Source organism: Amphiura filiformis, chromosome 1 (assembly GCF_039555335.1).
Source record: "Amphiura filiformis chromosome 1, Afil_fr2py, whole genome shotgun sequence".
NCBI classification, from domain to species: domain Eukaryota; kingdom Metazoa; phylum Echinodermata; class Ophiuroidea; order Amphilepidida; family Amphiuridae; genus Amphiura; species Amphiura filiformis.
The window spans coordinates 28,286,735-28,311,595 of NC_092628.1; the positions used below are offsets into that span (position 1 = coordinate 28,286,735).

At 34.8% G+C, this 24,861-nt stretch overlaps 1 protein-coding gene across 1 annotated transcript in view; it reads left to right on the forward strand.

The window, feature by feature from the left end:
• The window catches only part of LOC140139678 (dual 3',5'-cyclic-AMP and -GMP phosphodiesterase 11A-like), a 91,234-nt gene extending 87,529 nt beyond the window's left edge, over nucleotides 1-3,705 (forward strand). The window contains exons 10-13 of the mRNA XM_072161411.1: nucleotides 407-470; nucleotides 1,646-1,720; nucleotides 2,818-2,901; nucleotides 3,367-3,705. Of these exons, the coding sequence (XP_072017512.1) occupies nucleotides 407-470; nucleotides 1,646-1,720; nucleotides 2,818-2,901; nucleotides 3,367-3,570 (427 nt within the window). The 3' untranslated portion in view covers nucleotides 3,571-3,705. The remainder of the gene's footprint in view (nucleotides 1-406; nucleotides 471-1,645; nucleotides 1,721-2,817; nucleotides 2,902-3,366) is intronic.
• The last annotated feature ends 21,156 nt before the right edge of the window (nucleotides 3,706-24,861 follow it).

Sequence of the window (24,861 nt, forward strand, 5' to 3'; positions counted from 1 at the left end):
GTCAGTAATAGAAATCATGAAATATGAGTTTTATTTTCACAAGCAGTTTGCTCTAAATATAGAATCTTTCAATGTTGAAAACTCCATTAGTCTAGCAAAGTTATTCCATTTTTCGTGATCGATTTTCTTAGCCTTATATTACCCCAATTTCACCAACAAATTGATGATGTCAATATTTTATGCCAATTTTCAGAAGTTTGCAATATTATTGCAATCTTATCATCATTTTGTGAATATTTTGTGAAATGTGAATATTTCAAGATTCAATTCAATCAGGCAATCACATAGTCACATACTACATTGGCAATTAATGTGTTGATGCATTGTGGTGGTTATTTTGATAAGGTAGGCAATTATTGACATGTTTCTATCTTCTACTATTCATTGTGTTTTTTCATTCTAACAGGGGAATGCTTATGACAGCATGTGATGTCGCAGCAAGCACAAAACCATGGAGGATACAACAAAAGGTTAGGCACATTTTGCACCACATTTATTTGTTGTGATTTTCAGTAACAAATTAGTCAATTCAGCTGTAAATAACATAGACATTTTTTTAAGGTAGGCCTACATGATAAAACAGATTTGATGAAAGTGGATTTTATAAAATTATAAAATGCACAATCACAGTGGTTGCAATGTCATAAAATTTGTCCGGCATATAATAGGCGAAAAATATTTGGTTTTTCTTATGGAATGAGTCAGTTCAGTCTGAACTTACGCTCACATTAATTCACAAGCGTGTGTTAGTCATGCATTATGCAAGGCACAACTAGCGCTTGCAGCGTGCACGCCATTCTATATCAATACACGATGTTATGAGTCTCATTTTTTCACCTATTATAAACCGAACAAACTTCAGGCCTAGCTTCTTGTTTCACACTTCAGGCCTAGCTTCTTGTTTCACACCTTACCATCAATCATGTACCGGACTTCGCTCTGCTTCAGATACAACTCGTCTTACTGTACATAAATTAAATGCCAAGTCTCTCCACTCTGCCGCAAATAAAGCTTTTTCATTGGCTGCTCCTGGACTGTGGAACAATTTACCCATCACCATCCGTACTGCAATCTCATTGCCAGTCTTCAAGAAATTACTGAAGTCATATCTCTTCCCAAAAAGTTGACTGTTTTTATTGCTCACTTTGTTTGTTATATTGTGTTTATGCTTTGAATTTGTTTATGCGCTGTGATCTAGATGAAACAGCGCTTTATAAAAGAATTGTGTATGTATGTATGTATGTATGAGGTAATTATTTACAAATATAAACAATTCTTTGTCCATGTTTTTTGCCTTTGCCAAATTTGAGGAACAGAGACAAACAAAGTACAGCATTTTTGTACATTGAAGTACCGTATGTTGAACTTTTATCTGAATACTGCTCTTAAACATTTTACAAAACAGATTCAGGCAAAAGTTGGGAATGACTATTTTTGTACCATAAAAACATCCACATTCAAATTCAGTTTAGGTGCAAAGGGCTAACCAAGCTCTTATATCACTGTGCAGGTTGAAAAACTATGGCTTGAAGTCTATTGCAGCAAAATCAATTGCGTATGAAGCAGGCTTCAGGCCTTCAATTGACAGTATGAATCAGGCTTAAGGCCTTCAATTGACAACATTGTTTCTTTGTATTTTGATTAGATTGCTGAGCTTGTAACCACTGAGTTCTTTGACCAAGGAGACAAAGAGAGGAATGAACTCAACTTGGAACCAACAGTGAGTATTGACACAACTACAGAATATGTTTTTAAAGTTTAGGGTTAGGGTTAGTGTTAGGCATAGGGTTAGTGTTATGTTGCAGAGGGGGTTCTATGCTTATTCCAAAGTTTCTGAACCTGAATTAAATAAGATGACTGAATGTTTTATACAATTTTCCAAATTGGAAACTCAATGTGATGTTGTTTGAGAACAATCAAATCATATGTGACCCAGTGTTAGAAAATGAGGCTGTTGCTTAGGGTGGGCAATATGGATTTGGCAGGCTTAGATTTCTTTATGACATTGGGAGGGATGGGGTTGTAAAATGTTTCTTAGAATATAGTGAATCCAGCACCTTTTGGTGACAGTATAAGTAATGGTACAAATGTACGCGAAGCATCAGTGTGGGGAAAATTCTGCCATATTGAAGCTAAAATGGTGAAATATGGTGCAAAAGTGGAACAAATTTGTGCAAAGTGTGCAAAAATTGAGACTTTTTAGGTGAAAATGGCCAGATATTAGGTAAATTTGGTCAGAAACCCACATACAGGCATTAACATTGAGGGGGGGGGGGGGGTGATTGTATGGACCATCCATCCTTATCAAAAATATCTGGATTTACACCTATGAGATTTGGCAAAGTTTTGCAATCAAATATGAAACCCATGAGCTGTGCTTTATTTCATGTATTAAAGGGTGTTTGACAAGGTTGATGTATTATGTAGGCCTAGCACAAGTGCTTCAGAAATGTTAGGCATCAGAAACAAATTTGTTCGCTCTTTGGATCGACCGTCGATGCTGCTTCGATGCTTGTCATTGATGAATGAACAACTAATTAATCAGAATTATATTGGTCAATGTCAATACAGGCACAGATTCACATGTTATCACAATTAACAATAGCCAATTGATTAATTTCATAAATAATAAGGATCGAACAAGCATCGATGGTCGATCAAAAGATCGAACTAATTTGTTTCCATTGCCTTAGTATCACAAAATTCTGCATATAAACCAAGGTCAATATTAGTCATCATCATCATCATCATCATCATCCCAATATCCAAAACAAGGCTTGAAAATAATCTGTATTGGGTTTACTTTGTACTTTTCAGTCCATGTTTGATAGAAGAAACAAGGATGAACTACCTGAGATGCAACTTGGATTCTTAGATGGAATATGCATACCACTGTATGAGGTAATGACATTCATTTGAGTAGGGTGAAATATACTCGGCCATGCTTGCTTGTTTGTTTGTTTAAACAGTCATTCTGGGCGTACACATGCTTGGGTCCTTATAAGACCAAGCTTAAAGCCAAGTACAAAATTACCAAAAAGGCAAAAAAATCTTTAAGAAACTGCCTTTGGATACACTACTTACCTTGGACATGTCTTCATTTTGATGAGTGCTTGGTGTACCAGCTTCACTGTTCTCATAGTGTGCAGTGGCGTAACTACGTGGGGAGGGCAGGGGGCAACGTGCAATTGTTTCAAGAATTGAGGGGGGCATTATGTATCCTTAGCCCCTATCTACGCCACTGCCTGCATCTAAGATATTCTCAGGTGGGGTGTAGGGGCGCCAATTTTGTTTCTTGCCCCAGGCCGGGCGCTACCAACCCTAGTTACGCCACTGATGGTGTGTGATTCCTTTGTTTTTTTCCAGGTGATGACAGAGCTGTCACCTGATTTCCAACCTATGCTTACTGGCGTCAAATCAAATCGCATCAAGTGGGCAGAACAAAAAGAACTACGCAAGAAACATAAGTCACTGGAGAAGAGCAACTCTAAAGGAGCATTAAAACCCAGCAAGTTACCTGTCAGTAAACCACTTAAAAGCCAACAAATGATCACACAAGAGTCCATTTGAAAACTGTCCAGGAACACTGTAGCAAAAGCAGTACCTACTCCTGATCCAGAGAAATATACAGATCTAATTTATCAGAAACACAACTTAATCCTTTAGTTTAAACTAACTGGAAATAAAAGTTAAAATTCCATATTCTATCAATTTTTAGGCAAAAAGGCAAAATGTGACATGATCTTGACAATGGGGGCCAAAGGAGGCATTTTTGAAAATTTAGTTACTTTAATTACCCTACACAAACATTAGGCTATCATTTTCTGAAAACACCAAAAGTCTAGCATACTTGGTTCTGAAGTTTTGCGATGTCTATTTTCTCATGTAATTTATTGTTTTTTTACTCCATATTTTTGCCTTTATCTCAATTTCAAGTTTGCCGCCTTTGGCCCCCACGGACCAGATTGTGTCACAAATATGTGATGCGATCAAGCAAATCAGTCGGAACTCGGAAATATTGATTTTGAGATATAGCCAAACAAAGGAAATATTTCCTTTTGTTTTCTCTTGTTTTGGCAACTCTTTAATTGCTCATATTTTTCAACTGGCTGTTCAATTTCAATGGGGTTTTCTACAAAAAGAAAGCTTGGTAAATGCTTTTTACTATCCTATAAGAACTGAAAATTTAATACTTCCCGAGTTCCAATTGATTTTGCTTGAAAAGTTGAGTTGATCGTATCACATATGTGACATGATCAAAGGGAATGAGTTGCATGTCGACCCTGGTCGAAAATGAGGTTTACATATGTTTCTAAAGAGGATAATTAGAGCATTCAGAAACTGAAAACCCCATGTTGATACGACTTTTCTTTGCAAAGTTACGTCAATTTATCATCGCTGGAAACAATATAAAACAAAAGAATTTTGTTTGCCAATATCTCCAAATCAATATTAGCGACATCCAACTCATTTCCCTTGATCGTGTCACATATATGCATTTGAAAAGACCTGTACACAGAATAATTTCAATCTATGCATTTGAGTTTTATCAGGTGGTTTATTATGAAACTTGTTTATATTAAAGGAGTATTTCGTGATCCTAGCATCCTCTATTTATGTCATTTTTCATTAGATATCCACGAAAAAAACCTATTCCCAAAATTTCAGTTGCTTCGGTTGTAATTTCGTTCTGGTGCACCATAACGAAATTCAAATTTTTCGATATTTTTTCTAAACTAATTAATCTGCAAGAAATATTTTGTACATAAACATTATGTAGCCAGAGGTTTCCAGTGATATAAAAATCTCAATTTTTTTTGAGAAAAGTGGGGGGATGAGGCTGTGGATCACGAAATGCCCCTGTAAGCTAGGGCATGGGGGCATAAATGAGGGCACAGCAGAAAGGGCTCCGACTCATATTTCAGAGGAGCCCTGGGGTGACAAAGAAAAAAGAAAAAGAGACGGCCACTTTGTCCTCTGAGTATTGCACTGGCATCAATTTAAAGAGGAAGCTCTGTCAGAGCAGTTCTTCTGGGGTGAACCAAACCTGCCTGGTTATCAGGCTGGTCTGCAGTAACACCTTATTAATTTCGCTGGACATGCTTATATCAGCAATACATTGTATAAACATCACCATGTCATTTACTGAACAACCACAAGACCTTTAAGGGGGTACTACACCCCTCAATAAATTTGGGTCTATTTTTGCATTTTCTCAAAAACTAATAACACAGTGGTAACAAAAGGTATGTATATTATAGGGGCAAGGAATCCAATTACTACACTGGAATTTCAGTGACCCTATACAAGCGGTTCGTTATTTATGATAAGAAATAAGGTACCGCTAGGATGTACCTCATTTCCCATTATACTGAACCGCTTGTCTTGAGTCACTGAAATTTCGGTGTAGTAACTGGATTCCTTGCCCCAATAATATATATAACTTTTGTTACCAGTGTGTTATCATTTTTTGAGAAAAATGTAAAAGTAGCCACACATTTACCACAGGGGTGTAGTACCCCCTTAACAACTCAATTGGCTGTTATGTACAAGGTGGAACATGACCCCATCCATTGAAATCCTGTACAAATCATATTTTCTCTTGTCTTGTACAATTCTACCTAATGTTCCAAGTATAGTTGAAGCCATCCGAGTAGGTTGGTGGTTGCACTTGCAAAAGACGTTTTAGTGGTTGGTTACAATTTGCTTGAATTTATTGGAATCTTGAATGTCTTGAAGCTGCTCTGGTAGTAGAATGTTTGTGCCAGGTATGAATAAAGATAACAGTTTTTATTTGCACTGATTGCTATGAAGCAATTTATGTTGGAATGGCAAGAGGAAAGACAAAACGAGTGCAGCAGTTTTTGCACTAGGAACTCCAGGAGACTCCCGTCTTTCTCTAATGCATGTTCAATATAACTTGGCAACATGACCCTTGTTCCATTTGTGTTGGATCCATGCATTTTGGTGTACAGTCCGGTCCGACTGCCTGATCAGGAAGTACTGCCGAATCAGGCAGCATGTTGCCGAGTCAGGCAACACAGGCTTTGGTAACCCTTCCGAATTTGACAGACTAAGGACAAAATTGTTCATGGTGATTTTATAAAAGATCGGTGGAAATTTTACTTTGACACACATGAACTACATGTAAGTTGACAATTTTTCACCGGGTGAAAAAAAATTCCACCGGGAGGAAAATAATTTAAATGACAAAACAATTTCTAACGGTTTTTAAAAATTTGATTTAAATATGCAAATTAACTTTATTTTAACTAAAATTGATGAAAAAATACTACTAATTGTACATTCATTGATAATTTTATATATTTTACCTACTTCTTTACTCCAAACCAAGAAATAATGGTATATTAAAAGATGCTCTATTTGAAATAGAGCATTGCACTGATTCGGCAGTAGTCTTGCCAGCAAGACTTCAGTCTTTATCATAAACATAATGACATCTACGGTATTTGTGGAATAGATATTAATAGAGAGCACTGTAACCATAGAGAGTATGGTTACAGTTACTGGAACTAGATTCGGCAGTACTTCCTGATCAGGCAGTCGGACCGGACTGGTGTAGGGTCATATTCCACTAGGCAGACTATAACAACCTGTTATGAGTGTATTGCTTAAATGTTCAAAATGTAAATGTCTTTAATTCTATGTCAAAATAACATCATGTTTAAGTCTATAGAAGTCCATGAAATGGAAATTGTGTGCTTTATACAAAAAAAATTCAGATGCAAAAACCGATGTCTCTTTTTACCCAGTTTTATATATAAGCAAACATAACTGGACAAGTATAAATAAAATAATAAGAACATTTGTTGATCATAGTTCACCTGGGATTTTTTAAAGTAGGGTGTCAATTTAAAACTCTATTATTGGTTGCCTAGCGCCTTAATTCAAAAACTTTGAAACATTTATCGGCATTTGCATCTGGATTCTTTATATTTTACTGTACATAAAACTTCTTTTATTACTTGAATACAAAAACAGAATATCTTACCCAGCAAACACAAAATGTTTTATAGAAAATGTTCAAATGTCGGGTTATATAAAGGGTATAAAATGTTATTTAATAAGAATCGAATACATTTTTGAAAATATTATGTAAAGCATTCTTAGTAAATAGTTATTTTTATTAAGGGGGTACTACACCCCTGGCCAATTTTGTGCCTATTTTTGCATTTTTCTCACAAATTATAGCGCATTGGTGACAAGTAAGACATGTATATTATATTGATCAATTATTGGTTTACCCTCATTTTTGACTGTAACTCCACAACTGTTGTCTGTGCTGAAATAAAATTTCCAGTGCAGTAGTTGTAGACCTTGCCCCTATAATATACATATCTTACTTGTCATCAATGCATTATAATTTTTGAGAAAAATGCAAAAATTGGCACAAAATTGGGCAGGGGTGTAGTACCCCCAAAACATATTCAAAAGGTTTTTATGACCTTAATATAACCCGCTATTTACATGTTATCAAAATGTTTTGGCCAAAACCAAAACGTGTTATAACACGTTTATAATGTTTTAAAAACATTTTTGTTTTTGCTGGGTATTATTTACTTGTCTTCTATCTCAATTTTTGTTTTAATTTTCACTACAGTATGTAACTTCATTATTATACATGTGTATATAATGTGAACTTAACAACTCAGCTGTAAATACAGAATGTACATAAAAACTTGATAAAAACAGTAACAACTATGTTTTCAACTCTTGTGGTCCCATGCATGAACCTGATATCACACAATTTTACCATTTTTGAGTTATAGTCATGGCTGTGTAGCGTAACACTATTTCTATCTTTGGTTATCCGGGCTTTTGGGGTTTTTTTTTGCAAACTTATTATCTATAGAAGGCAGTATTATTTTTCTTACATAGGGCCATGCACTTAGTAAAAACTTCAAATCATTTTTTCTCTGTTTAGTGTATGTGTGGGATATCAGGTTCATACATGGGACCACAGATTACTGTTTATGCTGTAAAAAAGCTTATCTAGTTAGAAGTATCTAGTATGTTTACATCATGATTTATGTAAATATATTTGAATAATTTAATAGATAACTTGATATTTATAGATATTACAAGGAATATTATGTCCAGGATTTTTCTCTGTAAAAGTCAAAGTTTACGAGGCTTAATGTGAAACCTTTCCACCAGATATCTTACTTCAATCTAATGTTTGAATACTTAAGCAAATTATTTCTCACACATTCCTGGCTAGAGAGGCAAAATATAGCATTACACGGGTCAAGCCATTATTTATATTCCAAACACAGGTGCATTGTATTATCTTTTGCAAAATTCCTTCACAGTTTTTATTTTGGCACAGTTTATGGCGTAAACATGAAGTCGGCTTCTGATTGGCTAGTTGATACATGCCATCATCACATCAGCACCTCATTCGCCGATAAATCTATGTAGCATCCCGTGACACAGTCGTGATTTTACGCGATAAGTCGGCCAGTACGAAGGAATTTTGCAAAAGATAATAGGGTGAGTGCATTTCATTGTCTGAGGTAAAAGCTGTCTTTTGTGGATGTTTTATTTCATGCAATTTTCTGAAATAATTATTGAATAATGTGTCTTAAAGATTATGCAACAGGGAATGCAAACAATTTTGTATTTATTTCAGTAGGATGTATGCTTAAGTTTATAAATTTAACAAAAATAACTGTTTTACTATACGGCTGTGAATCGTGGGTTATCTCTACATGCTCTAAGGATATGGAAAATAAAATCAACTCATTTGGTACATCTTGCTACCGTATTAAGCTGAAAATCAAGAGAGTAGACAGAGTACCAAATTCTACCATCTACAATCTGACAGAGACAGCGCCACTTGTTGAGAAAGCCAGGACTCATCAACTGAAATTTGTAGGGCATATATTCCGCTTGCCTGACGATGAACCAGTAAAAGAGTATGCATTGTATGTCCCAACTCATGGCTAGCGGAAACCCGGACGGCTACGAACCTTGTTCTGGAAATACATCCAGTGTCTTTTGGGGGATATGAACAGCATGCTGAGTCAAAGTCAACTATCAGCAATGGCTCAAGACCGATGTAGCTGGAGGAAACTTGTAGTCGCCTGCTCCGCAGCCGAAGGATGATGATGCTGATGCATAAGACAACAGAACTGAATTGGTTCAATCTTTGGATCAAACATCAATGTTGCTTTGATGCTTGACACTAATGAACTATCAATTAATTAAGGGCTGGGGTATGAACGTTTGGACAGTATTTATTGTGGGACATTAGAGCACATCAGACATATCGAATTGCATTCTGAATACTGAAGAATGTCCTTCTGATATCAAATAATTTAGATTTTTGAAATTCGCAATGTAATACACATTTTATGGCAAATAATTAAAAATTGATATTTTTGATATTTTACAGTACTCGAAGTAAACTTGATAAATCTGATGATTTATACTTAAAGTGTATGTAGGTGGGATGAAAAGCCGACGATCAATTGAAAATTTTGACCTTTCGCATTTCCCAAAACACACAAAAAATTAGGTCTTTTGGGGAAAAATCCATATCTTCAATATGAAAGGTCAAAATTTTCAATTGATTGTTGGCTTTTCCTCCCAGCTACATACACTTTAAGAATATATCATTAGATTTATAAAAATTTACTTCGAGGACTGTTTATATCAAAAATGTGCAAAATATCAAATTTTAATAATTTGTCATAAAATTTGTATTATAATATCGTGAATTTCAAAAAATGAAAATTATTTGATATCAGAAAGACATTCTCTGTATTCAAAATGCAATTCGATATGTCTGATGTGCTCTCATGTCCCACAAAAAATTCCAGATCCCTTAATCAGAATCAATAGTTAATTTGTATTGGTCATATCATTACATGCACAGATTCATATGTACTCACAATTAACAATCGTCAATTAATTGATTTTATAAATAATAAGGATCGACCAAGCATGAATGGTCGATCGAAAGATCAAACTAATTTGGTTCTATTGCGTAAAATGAACAGAAACTACACAGGAAGTCCAAATCATGCCAAATTATTTATGAAACATACAGACTAGCCTTTTTGTTGACCTGCTCACCTGCCAGGCTCAGGCGATATTTAGATTAATCGAAAATAATCGATTATTTTTTTTAAATCGGGTACTCAATTATAAGATTTTATCGAAAATAATCGACTGTTTTTCTAAGCAAATAGATTATTTAAGCAATTTTTTCAACTGATAGGTGGTTTTTTTTAAAGTAGTTGCATCTTTATAGGTGAATATTAGCTGAAACTTCAACCAGAATAACAAGTGAAATAACTGTTAAACACATCTTTCTCTACTTAAAATGTACAGCAATGTTTAGTGGGATTTTATTCAACAAATGATGCTCAACCTATTACAGTTACATGCTGTTCAATACATCGAAAATAATCGATTAAAAAAAGTAATTAATGGAAATCGGATTATTTTTAACAATCGCCTGAGCCTACACACCTGCATGAATAAACACTTTGAGACTCTGCAAGACTTTAACCACTTGATGTACTCTTTAACTCTACGCAAGACTTAGATGGAATATAAAATGACTGCATGAGAACCATGACTTCAACCATAGACTTGAGTAGTTGGACCTGTAAATTCTGCATTGGACTAGGACTTTTTCTTTCAGATTGAACTGATGTTGGAGCTGTCGCTAGCTCTGGACTTGCTTAATATATTTAGACTGACCATGACCATACGCTTGCACCACTTTACTTAGTTTAATTTTATATTGGATGACAGAGGGCAGCTTTTAATCAGTGCTGAAGCATTGCTTTCCATATCCGCCCTTTTTGGATCATATCAGGACAGATTAGGACGGTTAGGTTTACCCTACTCTTATCGAAACTGACTGCAATATATATGAATAATAGGTATGACATGCTCTTTCTCTCTATACACAAGACTGACAGCTTAACACCCATTCCTAAAGATGGAGTCTCAAGATCATTGTGTAAAGACTAGACCTTTGAACCCGTTTCCTGCTATTTGAGGAGAACTACTATAAATGATGCAAAGTAACTGGACAAGTCACCTATCACTTAATTTTTATCTACACTAGACTAGACTAGACTACACCAAAGACTAGACATGACAAGACTAGACATTTGAACCTATTCCCACTGGACTGGAAGTTGGAACCTTTGGTACTTGCCTGTTAATCAGTTGATTAGGTGAACCTTTATATATTATATTACACTCTTAAAATGGTTTTACATATCAATAGCCGTGTTCAGACGGTCATAGGATCTTCGAGGATCGGCGTGCTCGAGGATTGCGATCCCTAAGTCAATCCCCGATGCGTGTCCACACGACTCCGTTGTGGCCTGTAATCCTTGAGTTTCGCAATGCCTGATGACGTCAGTTCGAGAATTACAACCGAAAGCTGAAAGTGACCTCTGCAATATCGCGCGAAATTGAACATGTTTTTATTGTGTATAATTAAAGAAAAGAAACTGAGCTCAGACAAACTGGCATTATAATAAAGGAGAGAAAAAATCAGAACCGTTCGGATTCGAACCAGCGTGCACTAACGATTACATGTCGTATAGCTCACCACCACACGCCACAACAGCTCATGGCGGATCTACCGGCGAATTGAACATGTAATGATTTTATTCTCTCAAAAATGTCTCACGTATATAAAGTATTATATAAAGTGATAAATATTATTTAATATAATAATTCGGCAGAACGTAAACAAACCATACCACCAACATCAAAAGGCACCAATTACTGCGATGTCACGATCTGTGAAGAGCATGTTGCTCTTGTTTGTACTTAAATTCATGATGGGGGATGATGGAAAGTGGTGATGATGTTCTAGATTTGGCATCGCTACCGTTGATTGGGAGAAAACTTGTTGAGAAAGAAGAGGCAGAATGAGCGACAATTGCAATATTTAATGTACATCTACCATAGTGCGATGAAACTCCACCACCATGCACAGGTCAAGCTTGGTGCTCAAGGATCGCAAAATGTAGCGTTCACACGGCAGTAGAGCCCGAGTACCACTCAGGGAACTTGTGAAATCCCCTAAATTTCTAGGGATAAATTCGGGGATAAATTTGGGAAAAAACTCGAGCACTGGAATCCTCGAAAGCGTTCAGATGGCAGATTTCCCCGAGTCTGTGCTCGAGGAAATAGCCCTCCATGTGGACAGGAGTAATGTTGGGTATATCAAAAAGTTGGGTAACAGTTAATACAAGAGCACATTGACTTTACATCTTGACAATGCTTAATAACAGACTAGATGACTTTGGTCAAACTCTTTTGACCCCAGATTTTGACTGGACTTTTGATCATGTTTTGATTATTAGTTTCATGATATCATAATATTGTTTATAGTTTCATACTAATAGTATAGTTTGTTGAAATTAATGACTCAATTTGTGGAAACTAATGACTCAATTTGTGGAAACTAATGACTCAATTTGTGGAAACTAATAACTCAATTTGTGGAAACTATGACTCAATTTGTAGAAACTAATGACTCAATTTGTGGAAACTATGACTCAATTTGTGGAAACTAATGACTCAATTTGTGGAAACTAATGACTCAATTTATGGAAACTAATGACTCAATTTGTAGAAAGTAATGAATCGGTTTATGGAAATTAATGACTGAAATAATGGAAACTAATTACTTAATTTGTGGAAACTAATGACTCAATTTGTGGAAACTGACTCAAGTTTTTGAAACTAATGACTTAATTTATGAAGACTAATGACTCAATTTGTGGAAATTGACGACTCAATTTATGGAAACTAACGACTCAATTTATGACTCAATTTATGAAAACTACTGACTCAATTTGTGGAACAACTAACATCCAACCTCTTCACCACAGACCTGAAATTATATAGGATTTATAGTACATACATTAATGTTTTGTTCTACATTATTTTAATATGATTATATATTTCATTGCCGATTTTGTTTTTATACCCTGCCATGGGGATCACTGAGCAGTGTCTGACATTGAATGATTCACACACATTAAATAAAAAAGGTGTGCTGTCTTAATGTTAAGCATGAATTTTGTTTTGAAGCAAGAAACATTTACAGAGCAGATATTTTATTTATGCTGTGCACCACATGGCAAATACTCTAGTACAGACATGAGAAAAAGCAGGAAACAAGACTAAATTCATAAAGTATTATGGAAATATAGTGATTTCACGTGTCTATGCAAGGCCCAATTATTTCCAATACATTGAAACCAATATTGTTTTTTCTTCCTGATTCTTTGCCCCATGTTTTTTTTTGTAGCAAATATGTAAACTAGATTTCAATGCAATGTAAAATAACGTTATTTCCTGTGTACCATGTACTGTGTACCATATATGCTGTTTTTATTTTAAACCAAAATGTGGTTTTTTTTAAGTCCAGAAAAACAACTGAGTATGTCGAAGAAAAATAAGATGTAGGGGTGGCATGTCCCCTTAGGATTGTGGGTACATGTTGTGATTTTCCGGTCAGAAATCGCTGGCTTTAAAGTTCATATCCATTATTATTGTTATGCAATACTTGGCAAATACTTGCACTGTTTGGAAACTTAATTTGAATGAAATATACTTTGCGACTGGGCAATTTCCAATCAGAAGTCGCCATATTATCCAGTCATGGCACCCCTAAATAAAAAGTCCGGTTTAGAGAAACATATCTTTTTCTGTGTACACTTATTTTGGTTTTAATTTTTTAGTATGTGTGCTCTGTAAAGCGCATCGAGACTTTGGTATGATGCGCTATATAAATCTCTTTTATCTCGTTTATTATCTTTTTAAATATTTAACACTCTCAGTGAACAACAGAACTCAAAAGTATGCATCTGAAATATGAAACATGGGAATTGTTCATAGTTAGTTTTTTTTCTTTTTCAGAAAGTCTGGATGAGAAACATAATATTGTTATTTTACTTGGCCTATAAACCATGCTATCTGTAGTAGATAGCAGATCAGTGTTGTAGGATCTTCAGTAGATAGCACATCTACAGTGAGTGGACAGTACATTAATGCTTAAAATTCTTTGCTATCTTCAGTAGATAGCACATCTACAGTGAGTGGACAATACATTAATGCTTAAAATTCTTTGCTATCTTCAGTAGATAGCACATCTACAGTGAGTGGACAGTACATTAATGCTTAAAAGCTATCTTCAGTAGATAGCACATCTATAGTGAGTGGACAGTACATTAATGCTTCAGATTCTTTGCTATCTTCAGTAGATAGCACATCTATAGTAAGTGGACAGTACATTAATGCTTCAGATTCTTTGCTATCTTCAGTAGATAGCACATCTACAGTGAGTGGACAGTACATTAATGCTTAAAATTCTTTGCTATCTTCAGTAGATAGCACATCTACAGGGAGTGGACAGTACATTAATGCTTCAGATTCTTTGCTATCTTCAGTAGATAGCACATCTATAGTGAGTGGACAGTACATTAATGCTTCAGATTCTTTGCTATCTTCAGTAGATAGCACATCTATAGTGAGTGGACAGTACATTAATGCTTCAGATTCTTTGCTATCTTCAGTAGATAGCACATCTACAGTGAGTGGACAGTACATTAATGCTTCAGATTCTTTGCTATCTTCAGTAGATAGCACATCTATAGTGAGTGGACAGTACATTAATGCTTCAGATTCTTTGCTATCTTCAGTAGATAGCACATCTATAGTGAGTGGACAGTACATTAATGCTTAAAATTCTTTGCTATCTTCAGTAGATAGCACATCTACAGTGAGTGGACAATACATTAATGCTTCAGATTCTTTGCTATCTTCAGTAGATAGCACATCTACAGTGAGTGGACAGTACATTAATGCTTAAAATTCTTTGCTATCTTCAGTAGATAGCACATCTACAGGGAGTGGACAGTACATTAATGCTTAAAATTCTTTGCTATCTTCAGTAGATAGCACATCTATAGTGAGTGGACAGTACATTAATGCTTCAGATTCTTTGCTATCTTCAGTAGATAGCACATCTATAGTGAGTGGACAGTACATTAATGCTTCAGATTCTTTGCTATCTTCAGTAGATAGCACATCTACAGTGAGTGGACAGTACATTAATGCTTCAGATTCTTTGCTATCTTCAGTAGATAGCACATCTACAGTGAGTGGACAGTACATTAATGCTTCAAATTTGTTGTTATCTTCAGTAGATAGCACATCTACAGTGAGTGGACAGTACATTAATGCTTCAAATTTGTTGTTATCTTCAGTAGATAGAATATCTAAAAAGTTTTATTAAGTGGACAGTACATTAATACCTAGTAGATAGCACATCCGCAATGTTTCTTGTGTAGATGGTTGGTTGATGATTGCTGATAATGGTGGTTAAGTTATTGAGATGTTGAAGGTCCTAGGAATGTACATTCTGCAATCAATATTAGTTTTTTTTACATTGGGATAATGGGCATACCTCAAATTGTAGTATCATTTCATAGCTTAGTCACAAGATAACTGCTTGAAATAGGGTCATTCTCAATTTGTTATTTCATATTTCTACTTTTCTTATTTACAGCTGTATATAATTCTATCTTGTAAAATATATCTCAAATCCAAGAGTTGTAAATATAAACAAGAAACTATAACATATTATGTTGACTTAGAAATGATTTTGCAAGGTTTAGTGCCATTTTGAAATGTAAATTGAAAATATGTAAATTGTGTAAATAATAACAAGAGAAAGGATTTACATAATAATGAAAATTACAAATGGACATTTTCTTCTGTCTTGTAGTTTATATTATGGGTGTATTGCTACTCTACATGTGCCATTTGGGCCATATTCATAGGGTTTGGACTGGGAGTAGCTTAGAAGAGTAGAGTGGGTTTTAGACTTGGCCTATATACCATGTATACAACTGGAGGTAGCACATTTACTTTGAAAAACCTTGCCTATGCATGGTCAAAAAAACATTTAAAACATCCCCATATTACAAATTGAACAATAACAGAAACCTCTCTAAAATTTACAAATGTTTTGAACTTTAAACCCCTAATGAAACTCATGTTATAGCATACATTGCCCACCGTTTTCAATGAATGTGTTTAAAACCACAATACTTCTTTCCTAAGTTTAGGGTTTTGCAAACTGAAATAAATAATGACCCGAATTATGAAGACACCCAATTTTCTCTTAACAAACAATAACAAAAAAGAAATCACTTTTCGAGCAACTCTTTTTTCAGAGAGACAGGGCTGGCACATACCGTCAGCCTTTTTCGATAATTGCGCAAGTCATTTTTTGAAATTTTTGAGAACAAAGTACAACATGTGGTTCAAACATGAATTTAAACATATTTATTCACCATTCTTTGCACAAGAACAAATGATAATGAGCCAAAAAGGGAATCATCAGAAATAATAAGAATACATAACTGACGCCTGCTTGAACCTTATTTTGTACTCTGTTCTCAAAATTACAAAAAATGACTTGGGCAATTATCGTAGCAGGCTGAGGATATATGAAATGGGAGAGCTTTAATTGGCTAGACCACATTTATGCGTTGTCTTTTAGCATTGTATAATACATTCAATTTTGTAAAATGAAATATAGGTACTAGATGGCAATGTTGAATTATGCTGAATATTGAAATGGCAAAGAATGATTATTGCTCTTCGTTAAATGAAGGTACTTAAGAGTATGTCCTGTCACCTTTTATCCGTGTTACCTATTTGTTAAATGACAAGTAAACATTGTAAAACTTACCGTTTGCAGGGCACACAAAAACTACCAACCCTCTGCAAAATGGACATTTTTGCTGCTCCCTGTTTGCAGATAGGTTATAAAATGCACATAGGTGACCGTTCACCACAATCTTCTCATAAATAATAAATTGCAGTGAAAATGTAAATTGTTGAAAGTCCTTTACCTCATCCACCCAGGTGTAATGGGAGCTGCACTACAGTCTGTCCACTTAGAAGTACAAACCAACTCCATGGCATCGGGGGTCGATGCTTTGCGTCACACGCACTGCGTGTTCAAAAGTGTGCCGCGTAAAGAGCGTGGTACGCTCGGCAAGTACAAATCACACAGCAGTTGGACATAATTATTCTCATACCTCCAGTTTCCAAGGTCTATTTACTTTGTACTTCTATGTGGACAGACTTGTATTCTAATGTATCTCAGTGGCAGTGGAATAAATTATTGTAAAGCGCTTTGAACAAGTGCCAACTTTTTTAATTTAATTGTATTGGACATGCAGTATGCAAGATATTTGAACTGAACAAATAATCAAACTTACTCATAATTTTCAAACTTAGATTTTGAGCTATGTGCTGCTTCTTGTTAACCCTTCCAAGTTGCAGTTGCTTCTTAGAATTCAGCATTATTTGTATATATTTTGTCTCTTCATTTTTATATATTAAAAGGGTATTTTTAATCAGGCATAGATAATCCTGGTTGGTTGGAAAAATAAAAGATTGATTGCATTATGTATTATTTTAACAATATAATATGATACTTTCTTGAAATAAAAGAAATCAATAAAATTACCATGATTATCATTGTGTGATTTGTTTTGTTGTGGAAATAAGTAACACTTAATATGTGACCACCCTCCACAACTGAGCCCAGATGTCGCCAGTGCCACTATTGAGATATGCTCCATTGAACTTTACAATAAACAATAGGAAACAAAGGATTTATTGACCGTTTTATTTATTTTTCACTACTTAAATGTCAAGTACTATAGACATGATATACATCATTTTAAAGCTAATTTCAAGCAGAATATTTTGGTTGAATATCTCAAAAATGGTGATTGGCAACTTCAGGGCTCAGTTGTGCTGGATGGTCACAAATACAATATTGGAGAGTCATACCTAGAAACTAACTTCAATGGGGTATTCCAGTAGAAATCCATACAAGACAATCCTATGTAAGACACGACCTCAAACTTCCACCCAAAGAGTGTGACAAAAATTGCATATTTGTGTTCTAAAGACACAAATCTAGAAAAATGGTTTATCAGTATTTTGAATTTTTCCTTCGTTTTAAAAATATGGGTCAAAAATGATCAAAATTTGCCTTTTTTTCAATTCAATGACCAAAATTTTGGATATTTTACAGTATTTTTAAAACAAATCAAAAATTTGGAAAAACCTTTCTAGATTGGTGTCTTTAGAACACAAATATGCAATTTTCGTCAATTTCGATATTTAGAGTAAGTAGTTATCGTGAACCGAATAAAATTGGCATGGAAAATCAATTTTAGTGGTTTTCTCAGAACCTGCTCATTTTTTGCAGAAATCTGCCGTGCTTGTTGAATTCCTTTCATAAAATGTATACTTAATGCTCTCAGATGAACAGTTGGTCATAGCAAAGGTCATTTGAGGTCAACTTGTAAAATAGACTGAAAATGAAAAATCTGTTCTCATAATTATGAAAGGTTGAAAACAAATTGCAAACATTATTATGTTTTGTAGAATCCAAGAGTGCAAAAATATTGGATCGAAAACAATACTGATCAAATTGGATGCTTTACGCCCAATATTTGAAGAGCTTTGTTGCAAAACCCCTTACATCCACTTTTTGAGAAAAACAGCTTTTTTTAATTGTGCAAGTATTACTTGTTCGATTTCATTCAATTTGGGTTTTGATAAAGTGTTGATGAATAGAAACTAAAATTTTCAAGCCTTCCTATTTATTTTATTATTTCTTTTATATCGCGCCTTTTGTGGATGCAAGGGATTTTGCAAGAAAAAAATAAATTTACCCCTTTTCTAGAAACCACCTTTGCAATCAAATTTGAGCCCATTCATTTGCACTACTTTATGTAACTTTACTAATGCTTTCAAAATTAAAAAGAAAAATTAAAATATTTCATTTACTTTTTAATTATGAATTTTTCATTAAATCGGCAAAATGACATTTCGAAGCTTCAGCTTTTGTTAATTACAATAATTTTCTTTCAAACATAGGGACCCCAAAACAGTTCCTATTGGTTTTAATAATTAAAGAACATTCAAGGCTACGTATTATTATTTTCTTAAAATTTTATATTCATTTTAAAGGAGTATTTACGTGATCCTAGCATCCTCTTTTTATGACATTTTTCAGTACATATCCACGAAAAAAGCCTATTCCCAAAATTTCAGTTGATTCCGATTTTGCGTTTGCGAGTTATGCATGATTATGTGTATTACACTGCTCCATAGACAATGCGTTGTAATTTCGTTCTGGTGCACCAGAACGAAATTCAAATTTCACGATATCTTTGCAAAACGAATTAATCTGCAAGAAATATTTTGTACATACACATTATGTAGCCAGAGGTTTCCAGTGATATAAAAATCTCAACTTTTTTTGAGAAAAGTGGGGGGATGAGGCTGTGGATCACGAAGTGCCCCTTTAAGTTCAGATTTCCAAAAATTCCCTAAGATTTCCCAAATGGGAAATATAGGGTATCTCTGGAAGGGAAGGTGGTATGAAGGTCAAACAACCACCTAAATGTGTATTTTTAACCACACTACAAATGATATCTCATAACTTAATTTCAGCCAAAAGTGGATGTAAGGGCTTTTGCAACAGAGCTCTTCATTTATTGGTCTATCTCGCTGTTTTAAAACTCATAGCTTGACCAATACATATGGGCTCGATAGATCCAATTTTATATCAAACTTGGGTCATAGCTACACTATGAGAACTTTCATGTAATGGTGGTGTTCAAAGTCACACATTGAGGGCAACTTGTAAAATGGGCTGAAAATGAGAAAAAAACTCTCAAATGAATATTTACTATTGAGTTGCGTGTGAGAATCGTGGTTCAAGAAAACCGCCTTGTTTTTTCATCTTGGCAACTTTGACCACTTTTTTTCATCACAGCAACTTGGTCCACTTTTTTTGCATTGCAGCAACTTGGTCCACTTTTCTTTTCATCTTAGCAATTATGTCCACTTTTTTTTCATCTCAGCAACTTGGTCCACTTTTTTTTTATCTCGGCAACTTGGTCCATTTTTGGTTGACAAGTTGCCGAGATGGAAAAAAAAAGTGGATGATAATTAATGATAACACAAAGCTAGACATAGGCTTAAGAAATATAGGAATGCAACACCTAAAAGAACACAAACTACACACATCTGTATTAATCTTTACTATTTCTTTATTTATTAAATGTTTCAGTTATACATGTACAACACTTCTTTAGAATCATTGGAAAATGAAACAAATACCCAACATACTGGCATTATTACTCTGTATGGCAGTGTATGTTTACATTATTTACCCATCACATCAAGGAACTGTTATTGCCTTTTTATTTCCAAACTCCTGATAATAAGTTGCACCTCTCTTTGGAATAAAAAATCCTACAAAAAAGATAAACAGACAACAAACTTTTAAATTCCTCTTTTTTGTCCTCTTTCTGCACTTATCTCATCATCAAAAATATCATGAAATGCCTTTATTCCAATAACAGCCCCCATTCAGTGTGATAGGTAAAATCTGACCACTATTTATAATTTTTACCAGATCAAACAAAATGAGGGTAATGTTGTGCAAAGTCAATTTTCAGATTTTTGCATCAAGCAGGGATGAAAGTCCACTTTTGACAAAAAGCCTGAAAAACAGCGAAAAATGACCAGAATGGCCCTAAAATGAGCTGAAATTGCATAGAATCTGGACAACAAAAAACCCTGAATTCAGGCAAAAGCCTGAAAACTTGCATCCCTAGGCCTAATCAAGATTAATAAGCTTAATTTGCCATGACTTTGATATGATTTGATTATCAGAAATATGCAGGTTATAGTTAAAAACCCTGCATAGGGCTATTCCATTTAAAATCCAAAATCCCCCTGTGGAAGACTTTGGAAATATCTTCCACAGGGGGAGTATGAATTTCAAATGGAATGAGCACATTAAGCAGCTTCATTTGAAATTCATACACCCTCGTGAGAAAGATATAACATGAATTTTCCACTGAGGGCGGGTGAATTTCAAATGGAGCTGCTAATGTTTACTCCCCCTGTAAAATTCTTCCGCAGGGGAAGTGTGGATTTTAAATGGAATAGCCCATTAAAGCAATTGAATGGTAAATCAGATTTAACTAAAAATAACTTATGATATTGTCTTAATTTTGTGTGATCTGGTCACATTTATTTTGAATTGCCAAGGTTTACATGGTATCACAGCAAACACAAAATGTTTTCCACATCATTCGCAAAAGGTTACAAAAGGTTGCCAGAAAACAATTAAATGTCGGGTTATATAAAGGGTATAAAACGTTTTCATATCTTAAAAAAAACCCAAATTTTTGATAACTTACTGCAAATATGCTACTTCACTTCACTTCATTATGCTAACATAATGTTATTTACATGCTAACCAAATATTGTTGTAGTTTTAAAAACATTTTGTGTTTGCTGGGATGGTCCTTTTGTACATGGAATAGGCGACTGTCCGCCACAAATGAGCTGGGCTGTAATGTCAGCATTTTCCCTTTTTGAGACATTAGACAGTCAACTTTTCCTCAAAATAAGCTTTACATTGATATATTACATGTCTCTGTTGCTCGTTTACTAGCTAAGAAGTAAAAATCAGTAGAAGAGTTGGGTAATCCTTGGGTTTCTCTAGTTTTTTGAGGGGTTGGTTCAATGGGCCATATCTCAAAACAAGCTCTGCCAACATTACAGCCCATTTGTGTTGAAGGGTCACAAAAGCTGATTCTGGCATACCCTGGGTAAAGATAATAAATAATTATTATGATTAAAAACACATTTGTACATCAAACATGAAGTATAATATTAACAGACATGGACCCTGTTCACATTAGAAGATTTCTTCATTCGACGAAGATAAGTTAATCTTGATTAACTAATTAAGCATGCGTACACATTACGCTGAACGAAGATCGAACAAAGACATTGCACTGTACACATTTCATGGAAATTAACGAAGCTCGAATGAAGCTATTAACGCCTGGCTATTATTTAAGCCGGCGAAGCTCACTTGTCACATGATCACTATCCTTCGTCAAATGAAGCGAGCGTACACATTACAAAATTAGCTTCGTCGAACGAAGTATTCCTTCATCGAAACAACCTTTTTAGCTTCGTTGAACGAAGCAATTTTAATCTTCGAAGGAAGAAAAGTGCGTACACATTAGGAAAAAACAATTTTTAATCTTCGTTCGAGGTTCGTCGAAAGAAGAAAATTTTCTAATGTGAACAGGGTCATGGACACACAAAGTAATATTACAACATCTAAAATATTCACATCTTTACACAGATCTTTCTTTTCATTTGATCCTCACTTGAGATATGTTTTACACTGATTTGAATTGTACATAATACATGCATAATTACAGGTTTTACAAGAAATACTAGTATTCACTATTTCAGTTACACCTCCAATGAAAGGCATGACCTTAATGGGGGACTGATTTACACCCACTGTGAGGGAGATTTTAGTCATGTCATCCAGAGGGGGCATATGTATTTCAACTGAAATAGCCCAATTTACAAATAACATAGATACTGAGAAAAATAATAAAACTAGGGGAAAAAACAGAGGATTGACAAAACCCCATGAACATATTGATAACTAAGATAAATATATATATATATATATATATATATATATATATATATATATAGCTTTGCAAAGGCAATTGTGTTCTAAGATTATTTCAATAATTTACATTAATATCAGAAAATACAATACAATAACAAATAACTTAAAGAAATAAAATAACAAGCCCATCATGGAGGAAATGACAAAAAGGCCAATGAGGGCAGACATGGTCACACCTTATAGAAAAAGATTCATTAACGTTGGTCATAATCCTGGAATTATAACTGCTAAATTGTTGGGTCTAAAGTATATAAAAGTATATTTAGAATGGCAAAGATATGTATACTTTTATATATTTTAGACCAACATTTTAGCAGTTTTAAGCCCCAACGATTTCTACAGGGTTAAGACCAACCTTAAACCATGCATACATTCCTATGTGAACTTCCCCTCCCCATTTGTTTATCAATTTCTCTTTCCCCATGTACCCCCTTCTTACTACACTCTTGCATTGCATGTCATTAGAAATTTATATACAACATCAAGCAACCAATCAATCAATCAATCAATCTATCCATCAATATTTCTTGTCACTCTTTATATCCCAATTCTCGCTATTCACAATAAGGGCGCAGCCAGCGGTTTGCGATGTAATTGTGATGTATCATGGGAAAAGGTCGACATCCAAGTCCGCGCGATACGAATATTACCATGCTATTACATAGGAACATGTGACAATATTTTTTAGTTTGTCAAAATAAAGGTGTTACACGCGAATCGATACTCAATAATACTTAATAATGTGATTTGAAATGTGCACAATTAATTTTTTTCTCTATCGATTTGCGTGTAATACCGTTATATTGACAAACTAACAAATATTGTCACATGTTCCTATGTAATAGCATGGTAATAGGAACATGTGATTTTTCCCATGATACATCATGATTACATCGCAAACCGCTGGCGCTCTTTATTGTGAATAGAGAATTTTACAAAATATTAGAGGGCTGTAATGCTTCCGTCAATTGCAAGCCCGGCTACCAGGGACCCGGGCACTGTAGACACAATACCCGGGACTGTCACCCTGAAATTACCAGAAAGTACGTCCCCGGTACCCGGGACTGTACCCGGGATGTACAATCAGTCGTCCCGGTAGCGGGGCCATGATACCATTATGTAGCCGGGGCTGTTACCCGAGTGTTACTGCTGATTTCATAGCGGGGAAATCGGCGGGGTATGTACTCGGGAATATCACCTCAAAATTACCCATCAGTAGCTGGGAAATACCAGAAAATAACTCGTTCTCCAATGTCAAACGCAAAAAAATCACGCTTTTGGGGGTCCATCACGATTTTGTTGGTCCATCACGAATTTTCACGATTCACACTAGGGCGGTAGGCCTACTTCTCAAAACAAACACAAACTGATCATTAATTCATAATAATACAAATGTCGGCGAAAAAAGATGACTCACCAAGCTTCCAAAAGTTGTAAAATATATAAATCTGAATGTGTTTATATTAATTAAAATTCCTTGAATATGTACACGGATGATCCTGCATTTCATTGTGAAGTGTCAGGGGCGTCATGTTGCAGTGGTTGTGCTTTGGTGCATATTTTTTGACACATGCTATCATCGAATAATTTTATAATATTCACCAACCATATTTTAATGTTTTTAACTGAAACCTATCATCAATCCATGCACAATCGCATGCGTCAGGGTTTTGTTTAGCAGTTTCCAATTCTCGCTATTCACAATAAGGGCGCCGCCAGCGATTTGCGATGTAATCGTGATGTATCATGGGAAAAGGTCGACATCCAAGTCCGCGCAATACGTATATTACCATGCTATTACATAGGAACATGTGACAATATTTTTTAGTTTGTCAAAATAAAGGTGTTACACGCGAATCGATACTCAATAATACTTAATAATGTGATTTGAAATGTGCACAATTAATTTTTTCTCTATCGATTTGCGTGTAATACCGTTATATTGACAAACTAAAAAATATTGTCACGTGTATCGTTTCTTCTTTCCCTTCCAATAGCCAATAACCCACGGGTTGGGTAAGGGTTAATTATGTTTTACTGTCTGTTTTTAAGTTTATGCCATCATTTTTATTTTTATTTATGTTCTATTTATTGGCGCACTTAGGTCATTGCAGTGAGCTACCACTTGATTAGACGGTATGTAGCCTATGTATAAGGATATTTAGGCAAAAAGAAACCTTAATTTTGCATTTTCTACAAGGAAATAACTACATACTGGTAACAAAAGT